This window comes from Cygnus olor, chromosome 8 (assembly GCF_009769625.2).
Source record: "Cygnus olor isolate bCygOlo1 chromosome 8, bCygOlo1.pri.v2, whole genome shotgun sequence".
In the NCBI taxonomy this organism is placed as follows: Eukaryota; Metazoa; Chordata; class Aves; order Anseriformes; family Anatidae; genus Cygnus; species Cygnus olor.
Genome location: NC_049176.1, coordinates 17,448,585 through 17,461,477, shown reverse-complemented (window position 1 = coordinate 17,461,477; position 12,893 = coordinate 17,448,585). Strand labels below are relative to the sequence as shown.

The window sequence follows — 12,893 nt, the reverse complement described above, 5'->3', positions numbered from 1 at the left end:
ACTGCTTCAGGATAGATATCAATCTCCCAGATAGTAAAGTTAGGTGAGTGCAAATACTTTTACTTGTGCTTAACTTTTCTTCAGTAGAGCTACTAACGTGGACAAGTTCAGAAAATAAGAAAAAAAACTTGCAATTAAAATAATGCAGTCAGACAGACTGTGCAAAATATATATTTTTTTTTATTTCAAAATTTTCTTTTACCAAGGGTTTATTTCAAATGACACCTGAAATTAAAAAATATGTATTTGATTTGATAATATATCCATGTATATTAAAAAAAAATACTTGAAATCAAAGCAATACCTAAAAAAGATACAACTCTCAGTTGTGAATTAAACTCTGACTATAGTAGGGCTTTCTTAATTTACATATAAACTTAAACACGAGTAAAAATATGTTAACCTGTATTTTCAGTTTTAATTCCTCATTTTCCACTCCTTTTCTTTGAATCTGACACTGCAGGTGAGCTTCTACTGTGCTTGCCGATCTTGATATGTGGTCTTCTTTCAGTACATTGATCTAAGAAAGAGAAATAATCACAACTGAAAAGGAACAAGGGGATAGCATAGATAATCTTTTATACTTTCAGATACTGGGCCCCCCAAGCTGTTCAGTATCAGGTAGAGCTCTAGTCAGGGCATGGTATGTTGTGTAGACTCCATCTATGCTGAGGTTTGCTGTCATTATGGTCTTCAGAATTTTTATAGGCCTTTCTTAGAAGTAAACAACCCTATTCAGCATTTATTCTTTTAAGCGAAAGGATGTTTCTATGAAAACATGGTGCTCCACTTCAAGATAAATAAAAGGACATGCCAGCATCTTTGGCAAGTAAGAAAGTATTGTTCAGTTGGCACCATGTGGTATGGCACATCCCTTTGATCCGTATGTTTTATTTGCAATCACTTAATTTCCTTTTTTTTTTTTTTTTTTTACTAATAAATGTTTAAGCCTGTATCCAATTGAATACATTTAACCTTTATTATACTAGATAGCTAATTTTGGAAGCAAGGGATGGATGCTAAACCAAAAAAAAAAAAAACACCCTAGGGTGTTCTCCTGCTTTTGAGGCAATATATTAGAATGAAGCAATAATGTGCAGGCAGTCCTAGTGGACTGGAACTCCAAGTTGTGGCTAGGGAACCTAGAGTCTGCAGAATGCTTTCTCCAAGGCTGCATAAGGCTAGTGGGGAAAATTATGTTGAGAAAATGCTGAGTTCTGGGAGGTAATTCTCTTGGTTGAGAAAAAAAAAATGGAGAAAAGCCATAGGTTTCAATAAACCCCAAGGAGTTACAAAAATCAAAGTACACCTTAAAGATTTAACTGGGGCTACTCTATTACTCTGGGCCACCCTGCACTACATGCACCTTAAGTGCAATTCAGGTATAAGAGTAGTGTAAAACAGATTGCTAAACTGTGTATAAACCACACTAATCTTGAAATTGTTGTTGTATCCTTTTATCCTTTTATTGTCCACAGACAATTCTTTTGATCTTGTTTCTCCACTCAGACCCTTCTTTTGCCTGGTTCAGAGAAGCAATGAGGTTTTTCCAGCCTTTGAAGGTATCAGATCTGCTGTCCACATCACCCTTCTTTATTTGTTGAGTTCCAAAGGGCCATGGATACTAACTCTGAAAATATCAGTTTAGTTTATTCTGTATTACTTCACTGTAAAAGTTTATTCCAGAACTTCTGCAAAGGAGAAGCCACAAAGGGGTCCAAAGCCAGTAGTCTGGATTTATGACCCTCCCAGAACTGCGGGGCAATAGTGTTAAGGATAATCTGTACTCTTAAATAGGTTTGGATACAGTCTTGAAGGTTTGAATATATTTTCATATAGAAATGTCTTTCAGACTTTCTTTTTAATAATCTTTTGAAATAATTGCTTTTATCAAAACTTTAAATTTGTAAATAAGAATTTAGTACATTGGGAGAAAACATTTATTCCAAAATAATTGGTCACTCACTTTTTTAAACTGAAGCATGGATGAAAGTTCTTTGACATGTTTCTCCCTTTCAAGTATCCTTCTCCTGAGATTCTTCATGGGGAAAAAAATTAACAAAAATTACTTTTATATCTGTACACAAAAATGCAGCAGTAATGTGTACTGATAAATATTTCAGTTGTAAAAATAACAGATTCCATTTTGTGATGATACACCACAAATACCTCAACTATGTACCTGAAAGCATCTGATGAAGTTTAATATTTACTCTGACTGTATAGATCATAATAGGCACTAGGCTGATTAATTTCACTAAGATTTATTTTGAAACATTTTCCACAACTTCCTCCAAATCAATTTGTTCTTAATATTTTCTTCTTTTATTACTATACAGAGAAAAAACATTGTTTACAAACAAACAAACAAAAAACACCACAACAGGCAGTAGGAAAAGTGATGGGGGGGGAGGGGAAGAGAAGCAAAGATGAATAGACAGAGCAGAAATTTAGGCACCTGTACAAAGATTTTAGAAAACAAAAAGCTAATACAACATAACCATAGACCTAATAAGCATTTGTGAACAAAATCCAATTAACACATTATTTGAGTGGAGACCTCTTTTATTTGAGCTCTTAGGTCAGTATTTAACAGATTGTCTGATCAAATAAATAACAGCTTTAAAATATAAGAGATTGTTTTTTAAGTATTTTATTACTGGTCGGGCTGCTTGGAAATCACATACTCTCAGCTGCATTTCTGGTTATTCACTGTTTAACTTTGGACAAATTACATAGGATATCTTGAGGGTTTCAGGTGATCAGATTGCAGACTACTGAAAGTGGCAGTTCTGCTATTCTCTTTTCCCAAGCTACACAGGGCTACCTTTACCCTGGGAAAAGCTCAAGTGAAAGGTCAGGAACACAGCTGGGAGCATAGCAAGTAGAATTAACACTCTTGACAGCAGTTGAGTTTGATTTCCATAGGCAGACTGTAAAATTGCAGGATCACAGCCTTCAGTGCTTTAAATTTCCTCATCTGTTACATTAGGCTAACACCGTATCCTAGTCTTAGCAAGAAAACGTTAGTGTTTTTAAGCAGGACTCCTAGAGTGACATATCTCTTTCTACTTTCTCTTCAGAATTTGGATACGCTTAATCTTTTAATTAAAAAATTGGAAGTTATTTATGGAAACATTAGTTTCCATAAGTAGTCCACCCCCCCTCCCCCCCCCCCCCCCCCAAAAAAAAAGTAATAAGAAATACTATTTTTTTTTCATTCATGAAAAAAAATTGTCTGAATTCAATATTTGAATTTTAGGGTTCTTGTTATTAGGATATTTCTTAATGTTGGTAAATGACAAATAAAGGAAATGGAATCAGGGTTTAAATGCTTCTTCCTTTTTCTTCAAAGTTGTGTTACTCAATCATCATGGCTACCTAGGTACTGTGAATTTGTATCAGAACCAATTTATAAAGCTTTTTTTTTTTTCTTTTAACAGTCATTTTGGTGGGAGCAAGAAAGAAAAAAGTTAAAGTTTGCTATGTTACGTGCCCATTCACATCAGAACAAAAGACAGGTTCTAGCTGAAAGACTATTGCATAAAGCAGAGCCAGTATGTAATCTTACGGCAGTATTTATTTCATTTGCAGTAACTGTAATAATTATTCTGAATCTACCTACATAAAAAAATGATGTGCGATGCATTAAACCCTGTAACAGGAGGAATACTAAAATGCACTGCATATTCTAAAATATCCAATAATATAGTGTTAGTGGTTCAGTGTTGATATAGACTGTATTAATTAGCAGTAGAGTTCCTAAGCCCATCTTGCCACTGTAACACGAAATTGTATGATACTACAACATAACCCTTGTTAGGTGTACAAGGTAGAACAAAAAAAGAGGTAGAAATTTCAATTTACTTACAGCATTTCGGGTTTCATTTTCACTTAACTTCTGTATCAAAGTGTCGATATTTTTGCTGCTTAACTGCAAGACAAAAGCAGGAAATATTAACAAATTACTTCAGATTATAAATGATTCTGCATTTTTCAATGGCTTTGAATTTCATACACATAATTTGACATGTTTTTATTTTAGTGAAAAGGAGTCTAAATACCTTAAATATTTAAATGTTATTTTAATGTGTAGTCAAATAGTAAAAGCATTTGTACAAACCGTAATATTTTAAAGACTAACATTACATGTTAAAGGCTTCCAGGAACTTCATTTAGATATGAGAATGTGAAAATTGAAACAGAAAACAAAGGCTGGGAAATCACAAAAAACAACTTATGTTAACTATTACTAAAAATCCGAAAGAATTTATGTAGTTACAGTAAAAATTTAATTGACGATGTTATAAAGTATCAATTTTGGAGGAGGGCTAACTTTCAATCTGAAAACAAACAAACAAAACCACATAAATAATCTGGTGGGATTTTCAGATTGTAAATCATGAACATTTTAATTTCACTAGTGAGGGGATGAACCTACGTCTCCAAGAAGAAAAGGGTGAGTCAGCGTCTTATGCAATCAAACCTAGACTCTGAACAACAATAAAGTAATAATCAGCACCATGGAATGTACAGGAGCATGGATGTACCAGCAATTAAATTATTAGCCACAGCACAGTGGCAGTCAAATTAAGTTAAGCTTGGCATTCTAGTACCTCCTGCGCTAGCTCTCTAAACTGTATTGTGCTTTGTATCAGGAATTAGAACAGCTGTTTTCAGACCTTAAAAAAAAGGTAACATACCTCCTCCAGCTGGAAATACCTGTGCCCAACTAGCTCCTGCATCCTACCTGCCCAGTCACCTGAGGACGAATATGCCTCTTTAATCTCTCTGCATTCCCATTATTTTAAGGCATTTCCCTTTGCCTCCATAGTCCAGGTATTCAGAACCTGTCTTGCAATTTACAGGCACATGATCTCTGACTCCCACAGGTAGCTAACAATTGCTTCAGATTATCTTACATGTTCATGTTCTCTTGTTTGAAGTGAAAGCCACAACAATCTTTTTGGTTTTGAGTGTTTCTAATTCCTCTACCAGCAAATCCTCTTGTGTACCAGTAATTGTCATCTCTGATACAGAAAGTTTACAAGCCTGTTAAAACATCATAACCAAGAAGATATTATGGATGACCTACAATACTTCCTCAACATATATTATTAATATTCAAATTTGGCTTTAAAAAACAGTCACTGAAAATTAATAAATGTTTGCAACTACACAGTAAACTAAAAGAAAAAATGCTGCCTCAGTAGTGTTTAAACTGTGTATGAGACATACAGATTCATCTTCCAACCTAACAGAAATATGGTATGCTTATCAACTTTATTTTTTCTTTCTGATAAATGGTCCAAATCTCACTTCAAAGGAGTAAATCCAGTCAGACTAGCTACAAGAAAAAACAAAACAAAAACAAGTGGAAACTTTGGCATCAAAAGCTTTACTGGAAATCCATGCAAAGAAGTCATCCTATCCTTATCTGCACATAATTATACAGAATATTTTCATGTTAATGTTCTTGGGAGAAGTTCAAATGGAACTCTGGGATGACAGTTTAGAGAGAGAAATTATTTTAAAAGCTTGAAAAAATCCCCTCTATAGTCAGGCTGTATTAATTTGTGAATGTAAAAAAAAAGGCAGAATTTTAAAGAATATCTCTAAACAAGGTTTTTCATTGCATGCAAAATCAACAACATACAGATAACAAATGCATTTATCTGAATCTGTGAGCAAATAGTATCTCTCTTATAAAAGAGCTAACAATGCTTGAAACATTCACCATACATTTATGGCCCTCCAGCTTCAGGTTATATCTAACACAGGTTAAAATTGGAAAATTCACACCTCTCTGTGCTCTTTCACGAAGTCTTTCATATGGCCTCTGTAAATGTGACAAGCATTTTCAGAGATTAAAAACTTAAGCTTTTCTAAATTAATAATTCTACAGACATTGATAGAGACGAGATTAAAACAATAACAATTTCTTTTGAATGTGACTAAAATATACTTACATTTGTTATTCTGCCAATAACATCTTTAAAAGTTGGCATAAAGTCCTCTGCTGAATTAATTTTCATGTCTGCTTCAAAAACCTCCTGTAAAGCACCATTTTCACGAGGGGCATTTTCCTTCTGCCTGACCACATGCAAAATAATAAATGCAAATTGACTTCTCTTAATAAGTAAGTAAATAAGCAAGACACATATGCCTAGTTCATACAGAATTCTACAACTGATTGTTTTTAATGTGCATAGTAAAGTTGATGGGGTATGGACCTCATACTTTGGCTTCTCTGCATCACTGTTTTCAAATACATATTTGAAATTATTTACTTTGTACTTACTACTCAAAAGAGCACTTGCCCCCTGCTGACATATATTTTATGTTAAAGGTGAAAAATTCAAAATAAAATCTCCAGCACTAAAATCGTATATTAGAAAACGCTAATAAAATACCCTCCTAACTGTGACCGGTTTATGGTTTTCATCCATTTGCAGTATTGCAAGATTTCAACCGAAAATGCAGTGCCTCTGTAAGTAAAAAAATAAAATTAGTCTTTCTTCAGAAGGGTCTACTGTATTGGGTTTATGTGGCAAGGTCTGGTAGCAGAGGTTGGTTGCAGGGGTGACCTCTGTGAGCAGAGCCCAGCAGCTGCCCCATGTCAGATCAGAGTCAGCTCCAAAGGGGATCCACTGCTGGCCAGAGCTGAACCAGGGAGCGATGCTGGTTGGGCATCTGGGAGCAGATTTAAGAAAAAAAAAAAAAAAACAACAACAAAAAAAACTGCTATGCAATAGAAGCTGGGAGAGGAGTGAGAACCAGCCCTGCAGCCCCCAAGGTCAGTGCAGAAGGAGGTCAGCAGGTGCTCCAGGCAGGCAGCAGAAGTTAGAAGTTCCCCTGCGGCCTGTGGAGAAGCCCCGGGTGGAGCAGGCTGTCCCCCTGCAGCCCATGGGTCCCACATGGAACAGATCTCCATGCTGGAGCCCCCCCGTGGAGGAGCCCCTGGTTGGGGCAGGGGATCTGGGGGGAGCTGCTGCCCATGGAGGACCCATGTTGGAGCAGTTTGCTCCTGACAGATGGACCCTGTGGTACGGACCCATACTGGAGCAGTTCTTGAAGAGCTGCTGCCTGTGGGAAGCCCCTGCAGGATCAGTTTGGGAAGGACGGCATCCTGTGGGAGGGACCCCGCAGGAGCAGGGGCAGAGAGTGACCGTGAAGTAGCAGCAGAGAGGAAGTATTAGGGACTGACCACAGCCCTCATTCCCCTGTACCACTTTGGGGGAGGATGTAGAAGAGGGTGGATGGGGGAGAAGGTGTTTTTAGTTTCTTACTGTTCTAATCTGCTAGTGATAGGTAATGAATTATATTAAACTCCCTATGCTGAGTCTGTTTTGCCCGTGATGATAATTGGTGAGTGATCTCCCCATCCTTCTCTCAACCCTTGAGCCCTTTCCATTGTATTTTCTCCCCCTTCTCCTTCAAGGAGGGGGAGTGAGAGAGCAGCTGTAGTGGAGTTTATCTGCCCATCAGGGTAACACCATCACACCTACACAAAAAAAAATACCCTAACACCAATCTATGCCAGCTGTCTATCTAGGCCTTCACAGGTCAATACTTACAGGCCTAATATACTCATAAACTTCAAATGCTTAAGTAGCTTATAAATACATTCCTTATATCTTAACATTTTACCATTTATCTTTGCCTGAAGCATACCTTCTTGACGCACTTTCATTCAAGCTCTGTTGTAGGTGATTTTTTGGTGACCTTTTTTTAAGCAGCGGTGACAGTTCTGTAATCTTGATCTGATATTTATGAGGACATGGAGCCCAACTTTGCTTCCAAATTTTCTCCTGTGTAGGCTCTGCAAGCTTATAAACAATGTATTCAGTTAGTTTAATCCATTCCTGACTACAATTGCTACCACAGAGTAAGTAAATTGTAAAAACGAATGGTCATTTTATGACCCCAGAATAATCAGTCAGAAAATTAAAGGGAATTTTTCAGAAGACTTCCAAGAACTGAGAGTGACTCATCCTGAATTAACCACACCACTTTCCATTTCTCCCATAGCTGTCTTTCTAACAGTCTCTCTATGAAACTACTTCCTCTGTAATGATCAATGAAAAGCCTCATGCTGTAGCCTCACAGCTAGCTCTCTGAAAACCTAAAGATCAAAAATAATATCTTTAAAATTAAAAGAAAAAAATCAGAATAAATACCCATCTGTTATCCTGCAAGAAGGAAAGGTTATGACTTATGAAGGAGAACTAAGAAAGTCAGCAACGAAAGGTCACATTTAGCTCCCTTTCCCCTTTGAATTCCTTCCAACTTCGCAGGAACTTTTTTTTGTGCACAGGACATAACAAAAAAAAAAACACTCAAGTATGTCTAATGAAGAAAATGATAAGATTAAGTGTTAAAGACTTGCATAAGAAAATTATATTTACATTAGTACCATGTCTCACACATATTCTTACTTGGTGTTCAAGACGGTCAGACTCTTTGCTTAGATCAGTAAAGTATTTTCTGCTTTGGATGGCATTTGTAGTTCTATAATAATTGTCTTTATACAGCTGAACCAGTGAACAGAGTTTTCCTGTTTCTCCAGATGTAATTGGTACCACACACATTTTTCCCTGAAATATATTCATAATCATGTACTGTTTAGTATCACTCACTCACTGTTAGAATACTCACCTTCCCAGTTCAAGGCATATCACCATAAAACAAGTCAGCTCTTCAGGCAAATTATTTAGAAGGAGTTTTAAAGATCAAAGAAATCTCACTTTCATTTATTGTTTCCAACAAGCGTACAATCCTGTGATACCATAGGATGTACCCTCAAAGTGACAGCTCACAAAACACACCTTATCTATGAGGCAAAGGCAAGCTCTGTTTCCAGTGAAGGCAGAGATATTACATGTCACAGCAGAGATCAGCCACTTGTGAGGCAGAAATGGCTTTTCTCATTTCCCAGTTTGGAAAAGCTCCTGGCTTGTAGCTGTACAGGAAAATAATGCTGCCCACACCATTGTAAGTCCATGTCAAAGTATCAGGGCCTACAGGCAAACACAGTCTTCTCCCCTACTTTCTTATCAAGCACCAGGAACCTGCCTTCACCTGTCCTGCACTAACTACTGATTATGTTTCACAAGTGGATCGCGTTTCCTTTTTTTGTTACTGTGCCAAATACATCCCTTCCAAAAGCATTTGTCAGAATAAAGTTTATATTCTTCCATATATATCTCCTTAGGAACATACTTGAGTGTAACAATATTTGGGGAGACTCCTAACTAAAAAAATCCCTTCCTCACAAAATCAGGATGTAGGCCGTTCTGCTTCCAGCTCTTGCTGTAAAGCAAGTAACTATATTCCAATAGTTAAACTTTATTTTTTAAAAAATACATACTTACATTTCTTGTTTTATTACGTGCTTACATTTGCTGGCAGAGCTCCATCTGTGTAACATAATCCAGGTCTCTATCTTTTTCTAAGCTATATAACCAAAACCAAGTTGTTGAATTTAATTGCTTCCAGTGAAAACAGCATCTTGGATGATTAATCATAGAATTTATTTTATCCTAGCTCATCTATGCTTGCAGAAAAGAACAAATAAGATTTTTCCAGTGAGCCAGTTCTGTGTTCCCCACTCACCCATTTTCTGAAATATCACCTACTTCCACCTGGAGCTTGGTACAGAGTTTTTTTAAAAGTTTTGAGGTTTGCTAACAAAGCAAATATAAAAGAAAAAAAGAAAAATCAAGCTTAACAGGAACAGAATGAACTTGCCTCGTTAACATCAGCAAGAAAAAACTTTTCCTGAAACTCAGAGTCCAAGAAAGGCGCAGTGCAGGTAGGTGCAGGTAGAGCAGAGGCTGCCTGAGGTGATGATGACATGTTGGAGGGCTGGGGAGCAAGTCTGGGCGTCCTGACACCTGCTGCCGGTGTTCATCCGTCAGTAGCTGAATTTGTCTGGGTATCCCTGGTCAGTCCCACTAGAAAATACCGTGTAAATACCTCCTGCACTGCAAGGAAAAAGCACTCTCACCAGAGATGTAACGCAATTAACGCATGAGAAATCTCGGCACCCGCAGCCCCCGGGCCCCTCCACCGTGTCCCCGGCCCCGCTCCCTTCACCCAGCACTGGGGTGCCCGCGGCTGCTGCCCCTCAGGGCTCGGCGCCCCCCGCTCCCCCCGGCGGGCTGCGCGTTCCCCCCGGCTCCCTCAGCCCCCTCAGCGCCGCCGCGGCCCGCTTGGGGCCGTTGCCGCGGCAACGGGCGGCGCGGCCTGCCCCGGGCGGGCGCCTGAGCCGCCTGAGGGAAGCGAGAGCAAATGGGTCTTAAGCATTTACTTCTTCTGAACAGCTACAAAAAGTTTCGTATACACATAAATAAAAAATCAAAGGCTAAATTTCATCCTTTGTAATGCTAGGAGAGATGAAACCACGCCATTATTCATTATGGATTGGTTGCCTGTTTATACCTGCGTTGTGGGGGCTTTGCATGTGTAGAAGTCTAATGCTTTGTTCTTTACAGGAACCTTAGCTTTGAACTGTGAATTAATCACCTCCATTGTAGCTTTGCTTTGGCAAAGCAGTTTGTTAGCTCTGGCCGTGGTGTGTCGTATTCAGCTTAGACAGAATTTGTAATTTTAGCTTCTCAGAACTTTCCAAGATAATTTTATGTTTAAAGCAATACAGTGTTGCAGTTATCTAAAAATGAGGTGATTGCTTATGTAATAAATATTATGGTCAGGGCTAATTACCATGATAATTGAGATCGGACTATGTACCTCATAAACAAAGAAGTACAAGTTTCAGTCCTCAAAACTCCATTTAGATGACCCTGTTGCACAATCCACAGAGTGGAAAATAATTAAAGGAAATATAACACACAATTCGGCTATCACATAATTGAAAGTCTTAATAAAAGAGGTAAAAAGAGGTATTCTAGAGAGAGGCTTCTTCAAATACTACAGAAACTCTGCTGAGTGTCCCAGCTCATGACTTTATCTGCTTTAAAGGTATAACAGAACTTTTTGTTTCTGTGCCAGAAATTCAAGACTCCAAAGCCTTTCTTTGTTCATTGTTAAATTTTGGCAATAGCTTCTTATCACAAAAAGTCTCTATTTTCACTTCTTAGTCATGGAATTGGCTGCTTTATAACTGCATATAATGTGTTTGCAATGCTGTGCTGGTGCTGCTACATCTTTATATTTCAGAGAAAGAGCTATCAACCTTTAAAAATAAATTAGGCTATCTGCTAATATTTTAATGTGGGGAGAGAACCAGGAAGAGGGAAAAAAAAAACAACAATACAAATAACAAGGCTTATCCAGGAGATCAAGAAGTTACTGAAGAAAGAAATGTGCTTTCAGTTCCCCAGTTTTCATGGATTAATCAGTGTGTTCATGCCCAGGGCTAATCTGTCATTTGCAAAGATACATTGCAAAATGTATGGAAACATTACTCAAGTTTCCACGGTCATATCAATAAACAGGACTGTAATAGTTCCCAAATCTAAATTAGCACCCATGGGACCATAAATTGGCAATGAACAGTAATCAAATAACCTTTTCATCGAGTAACCTGCATAGCCATGCGCTCTCTGATTCAAATGGAAGGTTTTGCTAATATTTCTGGAGAGAAAATACAAAACGAAGGTGTTATCCTGCATAATCCCTCCACTGCACCATCAGTGGGTGGATTTTTTTTTCTCTTGATATGCTGCTGCCCTGATTATAAAACCGTTCCTTCCCCACCCTTTTTATCCAACGCAAGGTCTAAGACTCACCTTCTCTCCAAAAGGAAGAACTTGCCCTTCCTTTCTCTAGGCCAGTCTTTAGACACTTCCTGTTTTACACAGCAGTATTTGTCCAGAAGAGATGACAACATTTCTTCCCGCTCTCTTCTGTAAAATGGGTGTGGTGGTTTCTGCTGCTTCCCTCGCATGCTTGTTAATATCCTCCACTCCCTGCTGTGTCATGCCAGCTTCTCCAGCAGGTCAGCAGGGAAGTCCTTCCCTTGGCAGTGCATGGGGTCATCGGCATCAGGACGAGCTTCCCGTTGGGGTTATGATGCTGTAGGGTCCCAGTCAAGGACCATTGTCTCTTTACATGGAAGACTTGGCAGAAGCAGTAGGTCATCTTCACTACTCATAGAGCAGCAGCAAGCATTTCTGCACCTGAAGAGATGAAAGAAATATAAGGAAGTTCCAAGGTACAGGGCAGTAACAGGGAGCGCTTTCTCCTTAACAACATTTTATGTGAAGGTCTGGGTGTCCTTCACTTGGAGGTCACTGATTTGGTGTTGATCTTGTTAGGTTTTGACTGAGAGGTGTTTGGGAACTTCTCACCCTACATGCAGGTTATATAGCAATGCAGAACTTCCCTTACTGCATGCATTGACCTGCCTGGATCAGAGTTCCCAGTCCTCTTTGATCCCCATAAACCCAGCTGTACTGGTGCCACTCATTTCCATGTGAGTCACATCCAGCTCAGACAGACAGCTCAGCTACTTGCAGGAGACTTTGTATTGCCTCGGGAGGCAATAGTAGTTTTAATTTATTTCTCTTTTACTAACAAATCCTTAAATCCACATCCCTCAGTTTACTCTTTCTCCCTGTGCAGTGCAACCCAGGGAGTGAGTATATGAGCCCTGTTTGCTCCCATAACGCATTTCCTGGGAAATTACTTGCACCAGTTCCTAAATTGCTACAGACTCTTTCATATTCTGAAAAGTGCCTGGGGAGCAGGGTGAGGTCCCAGAACCAGGGCAGGTCCTACGGGAATCTGCTTAAGACTTGGGAAATGGGATGGAGACCTTTAGGGTGAAAGAAAGAGAAGGGAACACCTTACAGTGGTGTTCCAGGCAGAAGGGCAGAGACAGCTGGGACAGCATTGTATTTTCAAGAGGCATTTTGTATAAACATGGT

General features: G+C 38.6%; 1 protein-coding gene across 1 annotated transcript in view; it reads right to left on the bottom strand.

The window, feature by feature from the left end:
- The window catches only part of ODF2L (outer dense fiber of sperm tails 2 like), a 29,859-nt gene that overhangs the window by 16,597 nt on the left and 369 nt on the right, over positions 1-12,893 (bottom strand). The window contains 10 exon segments of the mRNA XM_040565759.1: positions 404-520; positions 1,967-2,038; positions 3,872-3,934; positions 4,923-4,968; positions 4,970-5,052; positions 5,970-6,093; positions 7,651-7,829; positions 8,439-8,597; positions 9,751-9,956; positions 11,754-12,143. Coding sequence (XP_040421693.1) covers positions 404-520; positions 1,967-2,038; positions 3,872-3,934; positions 4,923-4,968; positions 4,970-5,052; positions 5,970-6,093; positions 7,651-7,829; positions 8,439-8,597; positions 9,751-9,858 — 951 coding nt within the window. The 5' untranslated portion in view covers positions 9,859-9,956; positions 11,754-12,143.